Source organism: Paramisgurnus dabryanus, chromosome 9, assembly GCF_030506205.2.
Source record: "Paramisgurnus dabryanus chromosome 9, PD_genome_1.1, whole genome shotgun sequence".
NCBI classification, from domain to species: domain Eukaryota; kingdom Metazoa; phylum Chordata; class Actinopteri; order Cypriniformes; family Cobitidae; genus Paramisgurnus; species Paramisgurnus dabryanus.
In genome coordinates, this window is record NC_133345.1 from 8,202,428 (window position 1) to 8,223,374 (window position 20,947).

The 20,947-nt window shown below is 38.3% G+C and overlaps 2 protein-coding genes across 2 annotated transcripts; one reads left to right on the forward strand and one right to left on the reverse strand.

Moving 5' to 3' along the window:
• The first annotated feature begins 2,529 nt into the window (after positions 1-2,529).
• On the forward strand, positions 2,530-6,130 carry rbm7 (RNA binding motif protein 7). The gene is made up of 5 exons (XM_065282903.2): positions 2,530-2,721; positions 3,226-3,388; positions 3,517-3,604; positions 4,951-5,044; positions 5,149-6,130. Exons 1-5 carry the CDS (start codon positions 2,629-2,631, stop codon positions 5,503-5,505), a joined length of 795 nt encoding a protein of 264 aa, XP_065138975.1. The 5' UTR covers positions 2,530-2,628; the 3' UTR covers positions 5,506-6,130.
• A 5,872-nt stretch (positions 6,131-12,002) lies between these two features.
• Positions 12,003-15,197, reverse strand: LOC135773118 (ATP-sensitive inward rectifier potassium channel 1-like). The gene is made up of 2 exons (XM_065282613.2): positions 15,024-15,197; positions 12,003-13,736 (listed from the first exon to the last, which is right to left on the reverse strand). Exon 2 carries the CDS (start codon positions 13,715-13,717, stop codon positions 12,605-12,607), a length of 1,113 nt encoding a protein of 370 aa, XP_065138685.1. The 5' UTR covers positions 13,718-13,736; positions 15,024-15,197; the 3' UTR covers positions 12,003-12,604.
• Between the last annotated feature and the right edge of the window lie 5,750 nt (positions 15,198-20,947).

Below are 20,947 nucleotides of genomic sequence, written 5' to 3' on the forward strand. Positions count from 1 at the left end.
TGAGATAAAAATGTTTAGGGCAGTTTCCCAGATAGGGCTTAAGTCTAGTCCAAGACTAAAATGCTTGGTTGAGCTGTCATTTTTTGACGAACTGGGGACTTCAATACTATTACGTCCGTTGCATTCTCTTTCCTATTTTCTTACCATTTTCGCGTCGGTTTAGGGTTAGATTTACATAATGACATCCCTACCCAAACCTAACTCTAACCCCAACGCCAGGTGACAACTGTTTAATTTCGCGTACCTAACTCTAACCCCAACGCCAGGTGACAACTGTTTAATTTCGCGTACACTGTTTAATTTTGCGTAATCTAACCCTAAACCGACGCGAAAATGGTAAGAAAATAGGAAAGAGAATGCAACGGACGTAATAGTATCGAAGTCCCCAGTTCGTCAAAAAATGACGCGAAAGGTATACCCTTCGCGTCAACATATGACGAATGGTCAAGTGTCGTCAAATATTGACGACATGGGGTGAGACTGTGTTACACTGACATGTCTTAAAATATATCAGTGACATTGTTTGGTCTCAAGATGCACACCAGTAATGTTTTTTAAGGTACTACTTAAGGTACTAATGTAATGTACTACTTAAAGGGGACTTTTTTTAAGATGTAAAATAAATATTTGGTGTCCCCAGAGTACAATTGTGAAGTTTTAGCTTAAAATACCATAATGTATTATAGCATGAAAAAATTTACACTTTGTAGGTGTGTGCAAAAATGTGCCGTTTTGGGGTGTATCCTTTTAAATGCGAATGAGCTGATCTCTGCACTAAATGGCAGTGCCGTTGTTGGATAGTGCGGATTAAAAGGCGGTATTGTTTTTGAATGACCCATTTTTCACATAGTTGCAGAGAATGGTTTACCACAACTAAGTTACTGGGTTGATCTTTTTCACATTTTCTAGGTTAACAGAAGCACTTGGGACCCAATTATAGCACTTAAACATGGAAAAGTCAGATTTTCATTTAAATGTCCTAATATAACTAAGGCCTAGTCCTGGCTTAGAAATGGACCTGAGCTGTTGCAAGTACACGTGCAATGCCTGATAATTTTGATATGTCTTGCAGTATAGTCATTTGATTCCTTTATAAAGCATTCGATAGCAATTGTGCCCACTGTTTGAAGGCACAGTGAATGTTTGCCTATTTTTCAACAAATACCTATACTATCAGCTTCAAACAGGATATTTATGTATTGTGTGTTACTCATGCTTAAAAAAAACTAAAGCAAGGTTGATTCCTAACTCACTTAAGAAAATGAATACATTATGCTAATGTGTATCACACTGATGTGTTGCAACAAGACAGGTCATGACACATAAATTAAATATATGACATTAATGAAATCACCAAATCAAATTTTGCATTGCCAAAGGCTAATCCGGGCACTGGTATGAGTGCAATGCCAACACTTTTAATTTTAGCACATTAAGAGGATGTGCGATGAGGTTGTTGAGGGAATAATTAGCTTTAGCATTTGCCTGCGGTTTTCATTTAAGTCGTGACTAAGGCAAACCAAATTCAGCCATCTACTGCAATGTACTGCCTCTGTAGAGCCCTTCTGAGGCCACACCACAGAAATATTTTATCACGACACTCACCCTTTGGACTGAGAAACAAGTCAAGTCAGAGAAGAAACTAAAGAAAGCATCTGTCTTTTCTTGCATCACTTGTTCTCTTTCCCTGTCTTTATTTATTTAGGATATTTAAGTTGGACTTTTGTAGAATGCACTTGAATGGCTCAACAAATATCTGGCACTGGCAGAAGTATATTTTTTTCTGCTCTTAAATTAAACAGCTTGCTATTTTGTTGAAATTTTTTTTAAAGGCAAACACTGCCATCTTCTGTTGGACGATGTAACTTTCTCATCCAGTAACAACTGAATTACATCATTGTGTTCTGTCATTATCTTGTTGAAGCTTCATTAAACGTGCCATTTTAAATCTTAATAAAGATTCTATTGTTGTGTGTAGAATTTATGGTTTAATTTAAAATGGCTTGAATTTTAAAGCGGACTTAAAACTGTGGCGGATGGTGAAGGTAGAGGAAAATGTATGCATGCGTCAGGTGTTTGGCCTTAAAATCTACATGCATATCTGCGCGTATTTCCTACCTCAAACATCCTCTGAGTTCTTCATCTGTCCTTTTCACACTGAAATTGCAGCATGGCATAAGCGAGGAAACCAGGAAACAATTATTGCTAAGCTTTTTGTTTCACTTGCATAATTTGGATACCACTTTAATATATATATATATATATATATATATATATATATATATATATATATATATATATATATATATATATATATATATATATATATATATACACACATTTATAAATAAACATAAAACTGCATTCTCTTCTGCAGTTTGCGTTTTTTTAGCTGTCTATGTAAGTTATTTTTGTCTAAATATTTTGTGTTGGTTAGTGTGTAGAATTGTAAAATGGCGCCTCCACGAGGTAATTTTTGTAACTGTAAGCTTGTGTCGTAAAGCGAATGTTTATCACGACAGTGATTTTCCATATACGGCAGGAGCGTTCTTAAAGGGAGCTCGCTTTATAAATTCAGATTAAGAGAGTTTACGCGATCAATCTGCTGGACTATTAATATTTTCCGAAATGGGAATAGCCGATGAGGCTGACCGGACTTTATTTGTCGGGAACTTGGACCCACAAGTAACAGAAGAACTTATATTCGAGCTGTTTGTACAGGTAATATTTTGGTTAACGTTAGCTTGCTGATGCTAATGATCGTCTGCTTATTCATATGAAGTTATATTATCGATTAGCAAAATATTAAATAGAAACCCACATTATTGCACATTTTAAATATGTCGGTAGGCGAATGCTATCGCAGTTTCTGTTTGTATTAAATTAATCCTGTATCGCTCCCGTTTCTGTGTTTCCAAGGCGTACGTTAGTTTAGATCGTAGACACATTTTGATTAGTTTTGTAGATATCAGTTAATCAGATATAACGTTAGTGTGATCATTTATCGCGGTGCAATCTTTATGCTATTGCAACTTTTTTTTTGTTATGATTGGTGTGTCGGATGTGGATTTTTTTTACATAACTAAATATAACACGTAGGCTAATTAAATAACATTCCTTCCTTTTATGCAACTTTAGACTTAATCATTCATTTACATTCTTTTATATTTACGAAAAGTTTGCATTTAACTAACGCAGTGATCTCACATGTATTTTCCCATTCAGGCTGGGCCACTAACCAAAGTCAAAATCCCAAAAGACAACGATGGAAAATCAAAACAGTTTGCATTTGTAAACTTCAAGCACGAGATCTCTGTGCCCTATGCTTTACATTTGCTGAACGGTATTCGTCTGTTTGGAAGGCAACTAAACATACAGTTCAGATCCGGTTGGTTCATTTTACTACTATTTGAAATGTTTGTATAGTGTTTCTGATGATATTCTTAATGACCTGCACACTGAAGCTGTATAGGACGCACAGAATTGACCATCATTTCGATTGTTTGTATGTAACAGGAAGCAGTCATATTAATCAGGAGGGGAAAAGTCCAGCAAACTCTCAAAACCCCAGTCCAGCAAATACACCTGGTCACCGTGGTGGAAGGTACTGTTGTTTTTTTTTACCTGGTTCTTCAAGTTAAGGGTGCGCTCACATTATCCCAACCAAACTGTGTGTTTGACCCACAAAGCCTGGTTTGTTTGACTAGTGTGATCTTTTTTACGTCCCAGGGCATGGTTTGGTTAATCATGCAGAGGTGGGCTCGGGTGCAGTTCACTTAGGCTCAGGCGCAGAACGTGAAGTGTTATTGCGAATCGTGCCAGAGCGCAGTTCAGAAGGCGAGATGTTAATTGCATGATCACTCGCGTTTGTTAGCCTTCATATAAAGTTAACCCTTTGATGCGTGTAGCAGGGTTTCGTTAACGTCCGCTGCACATGCGACAGATCAACTAAGCAATATTATAGGCATGTGAGAAGGCTGTTTGTCATTGTGCACCAAACGACTAAAAAAAAAAAAAAAAACATGTCTGCAGAACCTGTAAATGTAAAGGTTTTTTATTTCACAGTTTCTCAGTCAACTGCATGAGTCCAGAGCAGACTTTTATTTGTTTTGTTTGTGATGTTTATCTTTTACATTCGCACGTACATGAACAAAATTAAAAGCTGATTTAGACATTTACACGTAACAAGAAATCAGGGTAATGGGTAGAAATCGGATTTAGCTTAAGCTATTTATGACCTTTCCCAGTTAAAAAAGGAACTTTTTAACGTTTACCTGATTTTTGTCTGTTAGCGGTTAATTAAAGGGGTCATGACATGTTTCTTTTTATTAATGTTATGTTCTCTGAGGTGTACTTGTAATATTAAAGTAATATTAAAGTTTTTTGCTTAGAACACATACATTTAATTAATTTATGACCAATCCAACCTTTTTTTCATTTGTCTGATTTGTGTGTTTCCCCTTTAAGAATGTTCAGCTTGGCTTTGTGTCCCGCCCACTTCTATGATTGAAAGCCTACAGTTTTTCAAATGCTCATTTTAAGCACATTTTCATGTCACAGACAGACCAACAATCTCACATCACTAATTCAGACATTTTCCATTATTTTTTCCTGGAGAACAATTACATAAATGCTTTTTTAACCCTAAACTATGAAACTTGCAGGATGTAATAATGATTTAATTGGAGTTGCAATTCTACATGACCGAGACAACATCAGCACTGTTTAGTGATGGGTCTAGAGTTTTTAACCTAGGGCTGAATGATATTGACCCAAATTCATACCTCTGTAATTTTGGGTTGAATGGTGACATGCGCTGAATCTCCCAGTATTCTACAAAGTGGAATAAATGTTTTCATGCAAGTCAAAGCCTAATGTCGGATTTAAATATTACAAAAACTTTATATAGCCCAGCAGTTTTTTAACCGTTAAAACTTTTTTTTTTTGCAGAACCCCAGAGCAGACGGGCTCTCCATCCTACTCCCCTCCACAACGTCTGCAAAAGTCTTTTTCATCACCTGACAGCTTACAGAGACATGCAATGGTAAGAACTTCCCTACTAAAACACATGGTCATGTTAAATAGGCAGACACAATAGTTAAACCCTTTACTAGAGTAACAGTACACTTATGTTTATTTTTTTAATAGGTTAACAGTATGTGGCAACTTCAGATGCAGCAGTTGCAACACCTAAATGGGTCCTTCCAGATGGGCGTTCAGCAGTTAAGAGGTGGTGCTGGAGGAGTAGACAGTAACCCCCAGCAACAGGATTGGGTGGGTCAGCATGGTCGTCGTCACTCACATCAGGAAAATAGCAGCCATCATGGACGAGATCAACGGCACGGTAGCGCCGGGAGCAATCACGATCGCCATCGTCGTGATGGTCAGCGGGGTGAATACTACCACCACGAAGATCGTAGTGGAGGCCGCAACAGAAACCACACCCCTGAAAGATGGAGAGACTCAAGAGACGGGTCTAGAGGAGGACGATGGAATCGGTTTTAAAAAATTAACTTATGTATTTTAGTTTTCCTGTAGACTTTTTTTTAAATCAATTGTTTTAATGAACCCAATTCTCTCCCTAGATTTTTTTAAAAATTATTTTTGTTTACTTAAGATCAGGCTTCAGTTATATAAAAAAAGGTACCTGACAACTATAAGGAAAAGAATCACTGTGCAGATCAGAAATGCAAGAAAAAATATAGAACAAGTAATTAACTTGCCATTTTGTACACTGGCCATTTAAAAAACAATATAATCTCAGGGAGAAACTTTTGTTTATATATTTTTATAATTTCCTTTCTAGGAAATTTCTGTATTTTCAATGCCACAATAACTTCACAATTTAATACGCTACAAATTTGTCTAGAAATAATCTTAGTTTTCCAGTTGGGCATTTCTTAGAATTTCACTTTGACAAATAGTAAACTAGTTTGTTATAACAAGTGCTTTGTCTTGATGTACAAGTTTTTTTCAAAACTTTTTTACTTAAAACATTCCTCTTTTGAGGGCACTTTTCAAATTTGCTCTTCCTCAAGACTGCCATGGAACAATTAGTTTTTAATAAAAACGTTTTTGTCATGTATAACTGCACCAACTGTTCATTTTCATAAAAGTTACAGTTTTCAAAGCTTTTGTTGTTGTGATTTAATTGTCATTATCTCTTTATTCCCCTTGTGGTCTCTTTCAAAGAAAATTCATGACAAAATCTCAAACTTAGTTCGAATGAACAGTTTTACGTTACACCGTGTACTGTTGTTGTTTAGTTACCTTATTTTTTTTAGGTTTAAGGAATGATGTTTAATGTATGCTAAATTAATGTATTTTATAAAATGTCATACCCCTAGGCACCATCTCATGGCCCCCAGTTTGAGTACCGCTGGTGAAGGGTAATGCTTACGTTTTTAAACCAATATATTGTTAGTGTTAAATGTACTTGTGTTTCTTTTTAAATTAACTTTTATCAATAGTAGTAGAAATAGACCAGGGCTGCGTTTCCAAAAAGCATTGTTGCTAACCTTCTAAAAATCTGTTTATTCTAAAAAAAATTCACAAAAATATAATGTTTCACTCAAGTAAAACAATAGACGCCCATTTATTTGTTTAATCCTCTTTGCGATTTACATTTGCAAGGATACCAGCTCAGAGTCTTCTTTTGTAATGTCTGATGAGGTTGAAGAATTCATGGCAGGTGATCTTCCTCCATACAGAATTTCTCCAGACCCATCATATGTTGCTGCTCTCTACCCTTCAGTCATTTTCTGTGTGGTTCAGGGTTATAGGATAATCTCCCCGCCGTCGAGTATCAATCACTGGATAGCTTCCTCCGGTGACACTTCCGGTGAGTACTCCTGTTTGCAATCACTCAGAATTTAGCAGTCATTTGCATGGGTTGTTTCACGGATATGTCATTCAATGGTTTATACTCAGCCCAATCACTGTGCTCTCAAATCCTTCTTCGCCAATCAATAATATCCTCCGCCTTCTCACCGCTGTACTCGCCCAACCACTCAACTCCTCTCACCGGATCGGCTAGAATAAACTGCCCTGTCTGAAACTTCTAAGGCTCTCTTTATTTCCCTTCTCTTCGTTGTCCAATCCATGATCGCCCCACTCGCTTGACACACCTGTGCCCGATGAAGCCTAATTTCCATCCCGGAATTCCCGGAAGTGACGGTGTTTGCGTTTTATGGTCCGGGCAGAACCAATCTCCATCCGCTTTAGTTCCGCCCTAAAAAGTCACTCCGTGACACAAGCAATAGGGATAACCGCACCCTGGAGAGGATTTGGAAAAAACCTTCACAAATGTGGGTGAGATTCACAAAGAGTGGACTGCAGATGGATTTAGTGCTGCAAGAACCACTATGCACAGACGTATGCAAGACCTGGGTTTCAGCTGTCGCATTCCTTGTGTCAAGCCACTCTTGAACAACAGACAGTGTCAGAAGCATCTCAGACTGGACTGTTGCTGAGTGATCCAAAGTTATGTTCTATTGTCACACCCAGGGGCTGGCTATGGTTTGGCTAAAGCCACGCCCCTTTTCAACTTCCACCTCGAGGAGGTCCCCAAAGCCAACCCAATGACCAGACAACAACGAGGATAAGTAAGTATAAAAACAATCTTTATTTATTTAAATATTTAAAAGAAACTTTGGGGAAATGGGGAAAGGGCAATTAAAATTAGAGTCTCTGGCTCTGCCCTCCAGGTGGGCTATGGCCAAGGCAATGACGGGAAAAGGGGGGGGGGGCGTAGAAGTCAAGCTCCTGACTGGTCCCTTTTATCCGTGGCGCCCTCCTTTTTCCTTCCTGGAGGCAGAATAAAAGCAAAATGAGTGTTGACGTATTTTTCCTGTCTGCGTACCTTTTCTCTCCTCACGGGGGCTTTCCACACATGCTTTTACTGTTCCCTGTCGTATCGTTCACTCTCTTTCTCTTTCTCCACAGGCAACGGCTGGGACACAAAGGCACAGTTAGTTCGACTTGGTTTGCTCGCACCTCTTCACTGGTTACAGCTCACGGTAAGTACAGGTTTCACACAGTTCGTTCTCTTGGTGCTCACTCTCTTTCTCTTTCTCCACAGGCAACGGCTGGGACACAAAGGCACAGTTAATTCGACTTGGTTTGCTCTCACCTCTTCGCTGACTACAGCTCACGGTAAGTACAGGTTTCACACAGTTTGTTCTCTTGGTGCGCACTCTCTTTCTCTTTCTCCACAGGCAAACGGCTGGGACACAGAGGCACAGTTAGTTCGACTTGGTTTGCTCTCATCTCTTTGCTGGTTACAGCTCGCTGTAAGTACAGGTTTCACACAGCTCTTTCTCTTCTGGAATCCTCCTTGCGTTCCGGTGCGGTGCGTTCTCCGTCCCTGTAATCAACAGACTTAGAAAGGGGTCCAATATAGTACCCAGGTGGCGGACTTACAACAATTGGTTTCTCTCAATAGGTCAGATCGACAAGCAGTTTTCCAGGTAACGTCGGGGACAGTTAACGTTTCCAGGTAACGTGACGAGCTCGATGGTCACAGAGGGGTGGATACGTCACACCGTCACACCAGGCCGAGCGCTGCCCTTCTCTTGTTGCCGTTAGGCAATCGTATACAGAGCAGGGGCGCCCCTTTGTAGAGACCAAGGGACGGCGGAATTCCTACACCTCACTCTCTGCAACAGTTAGTATTACGTAGGTAAAAACATCAACAGTAGTGACCCTTAGTCGTACTCACACGTACACCAATCGTCCAGTTCTTCACCGCCGTTCTTCACCGCCGTTCTTTAGAAACACCCCAAACGTCTGGACGGGAGATCGTTCCGTGGCACCGCTTCGTCACATAGGCCTGAAGCGTGTTCACAACATATATTAAGATATAATTCACTAGGACCGGCAACCTCTTCGTCTTCCTTTGACAAAGTGTACGAAGGCGGGGGTTTGTCTGACAAGACACACAGCAATACACAGCACCACGTCAAAAGTGAAAGTTTCCACAGCACAAAAACTCACCCACCACGCTCAAGTGTACACAAAGGACGCCCGTCTCCTTCCACTTTGCCCAGGTCCGATTGGTGATGGAAAATACGGCCTAGCTGATGGTCTTGTCGCTGTGCTTAGCTTCCGTCGAATATTCCCTCGGCTCACCCACCACGCTATCTTAGGGGTAGGGCCGCCCTCCTTCTCCTGGAGGTATCCACTGGAAAGACAGGTTAGTATACAAAGCATCTTCACAAAATATTATACTCACGAGTACTGTGAACTCGTTGTCTCAATGTCCTTTGCTTCTGGTCCACACAACAGGCAACATCAACCCTGCAAACAGGGCGTCTCTTCCAGCGTTTCCACAATTCACTTGCAGGTTTGTACTCACATAAACTCCGTTCTTCTCCTTGTGTTGTGTCTTTGTTTACGATATCATCCGTTCGTCTTTCAACCTTTAAGGTTCACAATATCTCTCCAGCTATACCGCTTCAGCCTGGGAAAGAGAGCCGGACCGCTACCAGCAACGTACCCGATGAGTACACGCAGCACTTCAAACAACATCAACAACCAGCCTCTAACTGTGATTTAAACTGTCCTTTTATACTGGCCTGCTCAGCGTGTCCTCCAATCATCGCCGCTCCCGTTAACTAGGCACAGCTGTGTCTAATTCGCCGATTTTCCCTCCCGCGGCGTTACCGGAAGTTCCGGTGTTCTTCCTTTCCGGCCCGGGTGGAAACACTTCCTAAAGATCGTCACCTTGTGACACTATGATGAAAGTAAATTTTGCATTTCCTTTGGAAATCAGGGTCTCATAGTCTGGAGGAAGAGAGGAGATGCACACAATTCATGTTGCTTGAGGTCCAGTGTAAATTTTCCACAGTCAGTGATGGTTTGGGGATCCATGTCATCTGCTGGTGTTGGTCCTCTGTGTTTTCTGAGGTCCAAGGTCAATACAGCTGTATACCAGGAAGTTTTTTATAGAACTTCATGCTTCCTGCTGCTGACCAACTTTATGGAGATGCAGATTTCATTTTCTAACAGGACTTAGCACCTGCACACAGTGCCAAAGTTACCAGTACCTGGTTTAAGGACCATGGTATCCCTGTTCTTAGTTGGCCAGCAAACTCATCTGACCTTAACCCCATAGAAAATATGGGGTGTTGTGAAGAGGAAGATGCGATATGCCAGACCCAACAATGCAGAAGAGCTGAAGGCCACTATCAGAGCAACCTGGGCTCTCATAACACCTGAGCAGTGCTACAGACTGATCGACTCCATGCCACGCCACATTGCTGCAGTAATTCAGGCCAAAGGAGCTCCAACTAAGTATTGAGTGCTGTACATGCTCATACTTTTCATGATCATACTTAGCCAAGATTTTTAAAAATCCTTTCTTTGTATTGGTCTTAAATAATATTCAAATTTTCTGAGATACTTTGAGATAAGAATTTGGGATTTTCCTTAGTTGTCAGTTATAATCATCAAAATTTAAAGAAATAAACATTTGAAATATATCAGTCTGTATGTAATGAATACATATAATACATAAGTTTCACTTTTTGAAGCGAATTAGTGAAATAAAAAAAAACTTTTTGATGATATTCTAATTATATGACCAGCACATGTCAAAAAAAGGTTCATAAATGAAAACACCAGTGAGGTATTTATGAATGCTTTATCAATGTTACCAAACATATCTGCAGACTCTGTTGATGTGCTCGCAAAAAAAAATTTAACTTAAAAGTTAAAGAGTATCTTTAACAAGAGATTGATGTTATAGCTCCAGTAAAGGTCAGGATGATCACTGGCAGACGTAAAGCACCTTGAAGAAACACAACAGCAGTACAGAGCATGAAAACAATATGCAAAAAAGCTGAACGTATGTAGCGGAAAACAAAACTTGAAGTACATTATAGCATCTATAAGGACAGTCTTTGTGCTTTCAATGTAAAACTAGTCACAGCTATAGTGTTGGTTTTAAAATGTGGATAAGGATAGTTGTCATGTGTAGTTGCCTTGTCTAGTTTCTTGTTTTTGCCATATCATGCCACAGATTCTTGTTCATGTTTGTGTTTCTTTATTTAATTAAATAATTTTTCTGCGTATAGATGCACCTTAGCTTCCTGTTTGGATTACACACACACACACACACCTTATTTACACCGGCTTGTTAATTTTTACTATGAAATCCAGAAAGACCTGCACAATTTGTGCAGTTATGGTTTGCCATAATGGTGGTACAAACGCAGTAAATACGTTTATTGTAACCTTGGATAAAACATTTTTAATTACATTATTAAAAATAACATTACTTTTTTATGTTATAATAATGTAGTTGTATTTACAAAGGCTACCAAATCAGATCAGTTGTGAAAGGTTTCCTACAAGAAAAATAATGCTTGTAGGCCTACTAGTTCTTTAGTATTCATTATAGTATACTGTAGTTAATTGTTGTATACTATAGTAAAATACATTTTTATTCATTTGTTACAGTATTTTTAAATCTTTTTAATGTTAGTATAGATATAACGCTTTTAATTGTTTGTTCATGTTAGTTTACAGTGCATTAACTAACGTTATCTATCTATATATCGTATCTATAATATATGTTAGATTATTGCTATATTATACGCTAACATGTAAAACCCATGAAATATAAACACACGAGCACCTTCAAGTGGTCATCTTTGATCTTATAGTGGTGGAAATTATTGTTTTTTTTCCAATGCCATAATAACATGCAAAAATATACCCATCAGATCAAGCTATTTCATTTATTTTTATTTATTAAAATTAAATTTACAAATTAAAAATGACATATACAAATAATATCCTAATATAACATTACCTAATAATTTACAACATTTACATACTTTACTGTACATCATCCCGAGTTATTAACAGCTATAAACATTTTCAGAAATACAGACTATTCTTTAGTTCATTCATGTTTAAAATCAGTTCATGTTAACCATTCAGATAACTAAATAAAGAGAAATTAATAGAAACAAATCTCATAATAAACCTTCAGTTAATATTCACACTCCCAATGAAATAAACCTGTACCCCAAGAGAGCTCTACTTTCATACCATTCACACTTTAATCTTTATCATGTAGGGACAGAAATATTGTTTTTAAACAAGGTTTAAGTGAAGGTCGGATTTAAACAAAGAGGTCAGTGTATCAGCTCCAAAATAAATACAAATAAATATGTTTAAAAAAATAGATTGCCCACATTGCAGCAATAAAACCATTCCACTTTTCCCTTGTTGCCTTAACATAAGGTTTTGATTTTCTGAAATAATGTGTAAATTACACTGCTGCTACAGTAAAACACTCACCATAAAAATATACAGATACATTTGAATGCACCTGAATCAATGCCCTGCATTTCAGCACAGGGTGTGTAATCCAACGAGAGCGACGAAGAGTATAAAATAAACATAAACTTTATTAAGCAAACATAAACATGTCTATCCACATTAAACACAACCATGCCAGTAATATAGTGTACATAAAACAAGCGTGACTGTGTGGTTCATGAGAAATAGAACAGGATTGTAACACCCTGTACCTCTGATACAGTGCAAGATAGTGACATCACATGGTTTCTCCAATGAGGTACAGTCCATCAATTTAGGTATTGTTGGGTACATTGATGTCAATCGCCTCAAAGCCCCGGTTTTCAATGCCAGTTATTGAGTGGTGATGATGCCCTACCTCATTGTGGTAGCAACGAGAGCAATGGGCAGTTGGCACGGCCACCACTTTGCAGAAGTTGGAAAAGTCCACCCGATATTTTCCTTCTTTGCTGCGGGAGATGATAGGGAGGAAGTCGTAACCCCACATGATTTCCTGGGGGATGTAAGAAGTCCTGACCTGGCAGGAGGAGCTGGTGGACTCGGCCGTCCCATCCAAAAAGACCACAAGCTCAAACTCCCCCTGATGTAAAGTGTCCACCGCCATTTCATAAAATGGACTTGTTTTATCAATCACGTGGAACAGGGTCAGCGGACACACAAAAAACAGATTGTCCTTGCCAGCATCAACCGCAAAGTCAATGTTGACCTGGTCCAGGATGATAGTTTCACCCTCCTGCGTGACCGTCGTCCTCAGCAGCTTGCCATAAATCTGACTGCCGATCATCAGGGTCTTGCGAAGGTTGGCCACGCGGATCTGAAGACAGAGGGTGCCCTTTTTGGGGCAGATCACTGCGGACTCGCTGAACTGTATAGTTTTGGCTCTCTTTTTGGGTAGGGCGATCTTTGTCATGACCACACCACACCAGAAGCACTCAATAATGGAGCCCATAATAGTCTGAATTATGATCAGTGTGACGGCTCCGGGACAGAGATATGTGATGTATCTGTAACCATAGCCAATGGTGGCTTGGGTCTCCAACGAAAAGAGAAAGGCCGTGGTCAGGTTCATGACGTTCGTCACACATGCCATGTGATCTGAGGGTGGATTCTGCCACGTGAGGTCACCGTTGTTTCGGGCGATCCAGTACCAAATCAGGCCGAATATGAACCAGCTGAGTGCGAAAGAAGCCACAAACTGCAAGATCACATATCGCCATCGGGTCTCCACAAAGGTGGTCCATATGTCCAGGAGGTAGGCAAAGCGGGTTTTGTGCATCACGTTGCCGTACTCGATGTTGCAGCGTCCATCTTTTCTCACAAGGCGGCTCTTTCGAATCCGCCGCTCTGACATGTACTCTGTAAACACCCCTCTCAGAGAACGGGTCATTTTGTCAGGGTCTGTCAATCTGGAAAAAGAAGAAAGAGGATTGATTTTAAGTGTGTGCATTGTGAAAGAACATCGGTATTTATTTGAAACTTTGTTGGAAATGTGTGAGCCAAACTTAAAGACCAAAACAAATAACAAACAATGTAACTGTGGTTTCAGTGTAAAATTCTAAAGAGCCTCAAATCATTTTAAGGGACTGTAACCACATATCAAAACATGACAGAGAACGTGCTGTCCAACATATAAGAGTATTTAACCACAAACACAGTGTTGTTTTGCATTAAATTGGAAGCCCTTTGCCAAATCTGTCCACATAGTTTACATGCAATGATTGAGATAGCATATGTGGCTAATGGTTGAAATTTCTAGTGCTTTGTATCAATTGCACTCTTATTGTATTAAATGTTAATCTTTGCTTACATGCATCCATGCCTAACATTTGTCATCCAGTCTGTAAAAATCCAGCTAATGTCAGGTTTTGTGATTTACTGTTTTCTACATAAAATCATCATGTAAAAAAAACATTACTTTGATATTTTTAATATTGAGTGAGTAAGATCATCATGTCAAAGACTGAAATGAATGAATGAATCAAACTTTGATGATCCTAATCTCATAGTTAGATTATGAGATTTAAAGCAACACTATGTAGTTTTTTTACCTTTAAATAATGTCTCTAAAATTATTTCAGTGATAGAACAACTTTTAACTGGACAAATTGTACTGTTGGTGCAACCTGAGCAGCCTCCTAGCTGCTACAAGCACACTTTGAAAATGGCGGTGGAGGGTAGAGCACACAGCCCCGCCCCGCCCCTCCCCCTGCCTGCAAAAGAGTGTCTGATACCAGGCACTGTTGCGCTTTTCAACCACATGGGGGAGCTGCAAGTCATTTTTACATGGAAACTACATTTTATATAAATCAACAATATGACTCCACATTAAAAAGTGGCTATGATTGTTTCCAGTAGAATTGAGTTAGCCGCTTTCTTTTAATTTAATGTGAGTGTGGAAAAAAATCGGCTCAAATTAGTAACCAATAAGTCTTAAACCGGCAGGGAATTGAACCAGGATTTTGTTAGTAGTTCCCATCTGCCACCAATCATCTGCTGCACAGATTTATGAATTTAATGTTCCCAAAATACCTTGAGGAATATTGGTGCTGATGAGTGAACCAGACTGTGCAACAGGACGTCCACAAGGAGGATTTAGAAATGAATCAGTCTCACTCATAGACCAGACACAGCCCAAAATATTGAAGAAGGCTTAATACTTATCATAGAGTTGAAGGATTTTGTTGTCAGCTTACCTGCAACAGAAGATCTGCGAGAAGAGGTGCGAATCACAAACAATCACCAGCTGTCTTCCTTTATCGATCGGTCTCCCTCTTTCTCTTCGAAACTTGTGTTTCAAAACTCTCGTCCCTTCTTTTAAATCTTTGCTAAAGAAGGAAATTGGAAATGTGCCTGTTATTCATTAATAAGCAGCGTCCCTCCTTAAGTCCTTCACTTTCACACTCTGTTAATCTTCTTGTTCTCCTTTCAGGTGTCTGAAGCACCTTATGCCCAACTTTGCCCTTTTATACATGCTCCCTTCCCACTTGCACTATCATCCTTTGTTGATGTATACACAAAAATGCTTTATACATGCGCCTTTCCTGATGACATAAATTTTGACACACATATGTATTTACAGATGCATGCTTTCCATTAATTGGAAGTACACAACAAATAACACTTTCGCTTGCTCAAACAGCCCAGCACGGTCATCCCTGATGCGCTGTGATAAATTAACTGTTAAGGGTACCAGCACAAAATCATATCACGCTACATAGTACTTTATACTAAAGAGTCATCACTAGTGACGGTGATGTGATTTTTAATGATGTATGAGGTAATAAATCTGTGTTGTGGGACAATTTTAGGTCACTGAAAACCAAAAGAAAGAAGACCACCAGTTGACCAAAAATTGCGCTTTTTTCATTTAAATAAATAGTAAGGCCTATTTTTTTGTAATAAAATCATTGATTCTCTTTAAAAGTCATTTTTTTCAGTAATAAGTAAAATCAGCAGGGTTTTAATTGCTGATTAAGTACGAATAGCCTACAACATGATCACTGTAATCTCAAAAAGTATTTTTACAAGAATAGTTTGGAAATATGCAAAAAAAAAAAAAAAAAAAGTTTGCACAATTACTTTATTTCTAACAAACAAGAGATAAAGAATTTACAAACTTTTAAAAAATGTTGGTGCTGTTTGTAATAAGCAAAGTGTATACACATTGACTTTATATAATTGATCAGTGGCGCAGTCTATTTTAGTTGCCTCAAAATAGCAATGTGCCAATAATGCCCCTGAACACACCTCGTTTTCAGACCAGCACCCCCATGGGCGCACAATTGTGCGCAGATGCATTTGCTATTTAAATTACGTGGTGCAGGACGTGAAAGTGATAACTGTGTTGGGCTGAAACTAGCAAAAACACTTGCGTTGTGCATTGCTTGCTAGTTGCAAGCATTATTTCTGTCAGAACAAGGGGGATTTTTACTATGGCCTCTATTTTTTCTACTGTGACAAAAGTACAAAATCATTAGTCAAACATCCTGAAAATATTTTTACCAGAAGTGCAGATAACTAAACCATGGCTTAATTATTATATAAATCAGGTATGTTTAGAAGACAGTGATTTGGACCTTTTTAGTGTGCTGTATAAACTCACCGCACTTATGTGATACCATCATTCATTTGGTTATAATCATGATTCAGTTCAATACCTTTATGTGCCGATTAGCAAATTTTTCTTAAAGCTTTCAATGGAAAATCCATAATAACAATAATAACAAACCACAAAATGTTGCTTTAGTCTCTCATTAAAGACCACTGATCCCAAACAGAAGTTTTTCCACACTGACTTCTCTGCAGTGAACGTTTTATATTTGCGTAAGTGGTATAAATGCCAAATTCATTTCGCATAACAAAACGCTTCTCATTCTCGGCAGAAATACTGAATCCATGACCTTATGTCGAAACGTTTCTTTACCTCAAGAAAATCAGCAACCGGGACAAAACCAGACGTGCTTTTATAATAAACCTTGAATACCTCACTGCCCACCTTGCACTGACTGCATGTAAAATTTACAGTTTTACCAATAAGCATTAAAAGGACAAAGATTTAACTTGCAAAATGCTTGACTTTTCAAAGGTTTGTCACAATTGAACAATTCAAATTAGTGATGCCCCATTAGTTAAAGTGGCAAAATAAAGTTGTTGTGTTTTTTTTTTTTTTGTAATGTTAATGATATAATCACCTGTGCCAGGTGTCTGAGGAGGTATTTCACTACTGAAGTGTAAACGTTAATGACCAACTTAGTTCCACTGAATAACTCAAATGAGTCACACAGTCCATGCGTCACTGCAGATATTTTTGCTCTCCTTTCTCTATCTTCAGACTTACAAAAATTCAATAGTTGCCTTCTGACTTTTGCCATGTGGCTTACGGACCCTGTCATTGCTCATTGAGGTCATTTTTAGGGCTGGAAAATGAGTCAAAGCTTATTTATCGGCAGTGTTATTTGTCAAAATATGCCTTTCTTTGCGTTTTGTGTATCATTTACTTCAAGTCCTTACATTCATTATCAATTCAACCTTGACTTGACATCATGTTATTAACTCTTTCACCACCAGCATTTTTAATAAAGTTGCCAGCCAGCGCTAGGAATTTTTTTTTATGATTTTCACAAAAGTTTAATACATTCCAGAATATGTTCTTCCTTATATCAGGACACAGGGTCTTTAGATGAGCTTGAGCACTGAATTGGTTATTCTGCGAGTTTCCAAAAGTTGTTGCTGCTGAGCAAACACTCATTTTCACAAACCACAAGAGCTGTTATATAGACAACCCCATGAATTACCATACAGGGTCATATAGCACCACATATGGTTCTACATAGCACAGTATTGTTCTACACAGGTGCTACACAGGTACTTCATCGGTGGCACTTAAAATGGTTCCTCTATGATTACGAGCCAAGAACCACTTTATTTAGAACCGTTTGTTTTTAGAGTGTATGAAACTCAGCTCAAGGGCTGAGTAAAGTGCACTGAACTATTGAAAAGTCTATGGACTGGAAATACAGTTTACCATACATTTAGCAGTAATGCAAATTCAGGCCATGGATCATAAATGGCAACAATAATTCATATGTTTATATAATCTGTTTATAAGTAATTGCAGTTTAAAGGGGGTAATGACATGAGGAATACAATCTTCCTTAATAAGAGTTTTATTTAATTAACTGGACACAGTTATGTGCTTTGTCTTTGAGAGACAACAGCAAGCAAAGCAGTTCAGACGTAAAACAGTCCTAAACCGTCAGTTACAATAAACATTAAAACCAGTTTAACGCTGGAAAAGTCTACACTCGTAAAAACACAAAACAATAGGTTTTAAAGCTTAGACCATAATATGAGCTATGATGCACATTTTCCTATTGAGGAGCACATATACAAGGTTATTTTGTAACATTGCCTCAACGCACATTTTCTTAATGAGAATTAAACAAAACAGAAAAGAAATATCATTACAAATTCTCAAATGCTTTGAGAAGCACATTTAAAAACCAAAGTTCTGCACAATGATAAGTAAAAAAAATAAGTAAATAGGGATAAATAAGTAAAAACACACCTTATAATAAAAAGTAGTACTAACAATAAATTCATAATAAGAAACAGATGTTAGAGTACGATATAAAACCAGAGAAAAACAGCAATTGATATACTTCACGCAGTATTAAAAGTAGGGCTGGGCATAGATTAATCTAGATTATTCTCATACACAATAATAGTAATTTTTTGCCTAATATATGGGTTTGTGCTGTGTGTAAATATTATGTATATTTAAACACACGCACGCACGCACAAACACACACACACACACACACACACACACACACACACATACATTTAAGAAATGTTTTATTTATATTGTTTTTATTTATATATAATATAGAATATATAAAAATATAAATAAATATATATACACATGTAAATGTTTCTTAAATACATACATGAATGTGTGTGTATTTATATATACATAATTAATACACACAGCACAAACTCATATGTTATGCAAAAAATTACTTTTATTTTGTATGAGATTAATCTAGATTAATCTATGCCCAGCACTAATTAAAACACTAATTTAACATGTTTATTCTAATGTGGGTGGGTTAGCTATTCCACAGTTTAGGGCCTGCAATGGCAAAGGTCTGTCCCCCCTAATTCTCTAATATTTGGAAATGAAAGTCTCACCCCATGGCGTCAATATTTGACGACACTTGACCATTCGTCATATGTTGACGCGAAGGGTATACCTTTCGCGTCATTTTTTGACGAACTGGGGACTTCAATACTATTAAGTCCGTTGCATTCTCTTTCCTATTTTCTTACCATTTTCGCGTCGGTTTAGGGTTAGATTTACATAATGACATCCCTACCCAAACCTAACTCTAACCCCAACGCCAGGTGACAACTGTTTAATTTCGCGTACCTAACTCTAACCCCAACGCCAGGTGACAACTGTTTAATTTCACGTACACTGTTTAATTTTGCGTAATCTAACCCTAAACCGACGCGAAAATGGTAAGAAAATAGGAAAGAGAATGCAACGGACGTAATAGTATTGAAGTCCCCAGTTCGTCAAAAAATGACGCGAAAGGTATACCCTTCACGTCAACATATGACGAATGGTCAAGTGTCGTCAAATATTGACGCCATGGGGTGAGACTGTGTTAAAAATAGAAATAGAACAAAAATTAAAAGTAGAAGTAAAAAGTAGAAGGCTTCTTGAGGAGTGGGGTAACCAATTTTAAATCATTAAGCCAATTTTAAATCATCAGGTAAAGTCCCTGATTCCATCAGACTAGACCCAACAGTATCAAAGTTCTCTTTAAAACAGCAAGGGGGAATAACATCACCAGGGCAGGAAGTATTTAAGATATTTATTATCTTTTGGAGTGCCGGAAGAGAAATACAGTCAAAATTGCACCATGGAGAGGCACCGAGCCTCGGGCAGCACAGTATTCATTGATCTGAAACCTCAGAGATTTTATTTTGTCACCAAACAGCTTCAAGAAGCCTTCACATACGGACACAGAAGGGATTCAAAAACGCATTAATAACAGAAAACAAATTTTTGGGACCCTGATGATTATTTTCACTAAGAATGGAATCGTTTTTTTTGTCTTTGAAGACTTTAAAGCATTTTGATAGGCTGTTAAAGAATATGTAGTTTGTCCTTTTTCCATTTCCGTTCTGATTTTCTGCATACCAGTCTAAAGGAGCATGTAGTGTCATTATGCCATGCGTGTTTAGATTTAGATTTTTTAATCTTGAGAGTAGCAGTGGCATTAAGCACATCCAACCATTTAGAACTGAGTAACCTTAGATGTTGTTTGCCTTCCAAGTCAGTTAGAGATGACTTCGGAGACAGAGATAAACTGACTTAATTAAAAATGGCAGAGAAGTTTTAGGGGGAAATGATCGACTCAATTTAGCAGCAGGAAATTCAGGAATAGGTTTAAGTACTATTTGTGTAAGAGATAGTGTAAACAGAATAGGTTTATGGTCCGAGAGAAAGGTGTGTTAAATACTTCGACATCAGAGACTGAAATACCATACGATAGTATGAAGTCTAGTATGTGACCATGAGTATTTGTAGGGTCCTTCACCCACTGCACCAAATTAAAAGAGTCCATACAGTTAATAAAATCCAGCGCTAAAGTCTTATGGCGCTTTTCCATTGCATAATACCCCACGGTTTAGTTTAGTTTGGGTGAGGTCAGCTCACCTCACTTGGCGTGGTTAGCTTTTCCATCGAGTTTAGTATCACTTCGCAGTGGGAGGGATTATAGGCATGTCGTTATATTTGCGCTGCATACTGCTGTGACATCATACAAGTGAAAGCGCCGGTGTACATTCCCATACATTTATTTATTTCTCAGTCCGCCACAAAATTAAAATTGACCACCACAAATAGATGTTTGCACATCGCGTTTATCACTACCTCTGTCTCACATGACAGTTTCTGTTCAAACACCCCGTGACGTCAGTCAACGGCGCTCCGCTGAGCCTCATTTAAGTTGCATTTTAGCATATATGCGAACCGCCACAAACTGCAGAAGACAACATGTTTCCTCAAGACAGCGCAAGCTAGCACTGAGTTAAAGCTAATCTT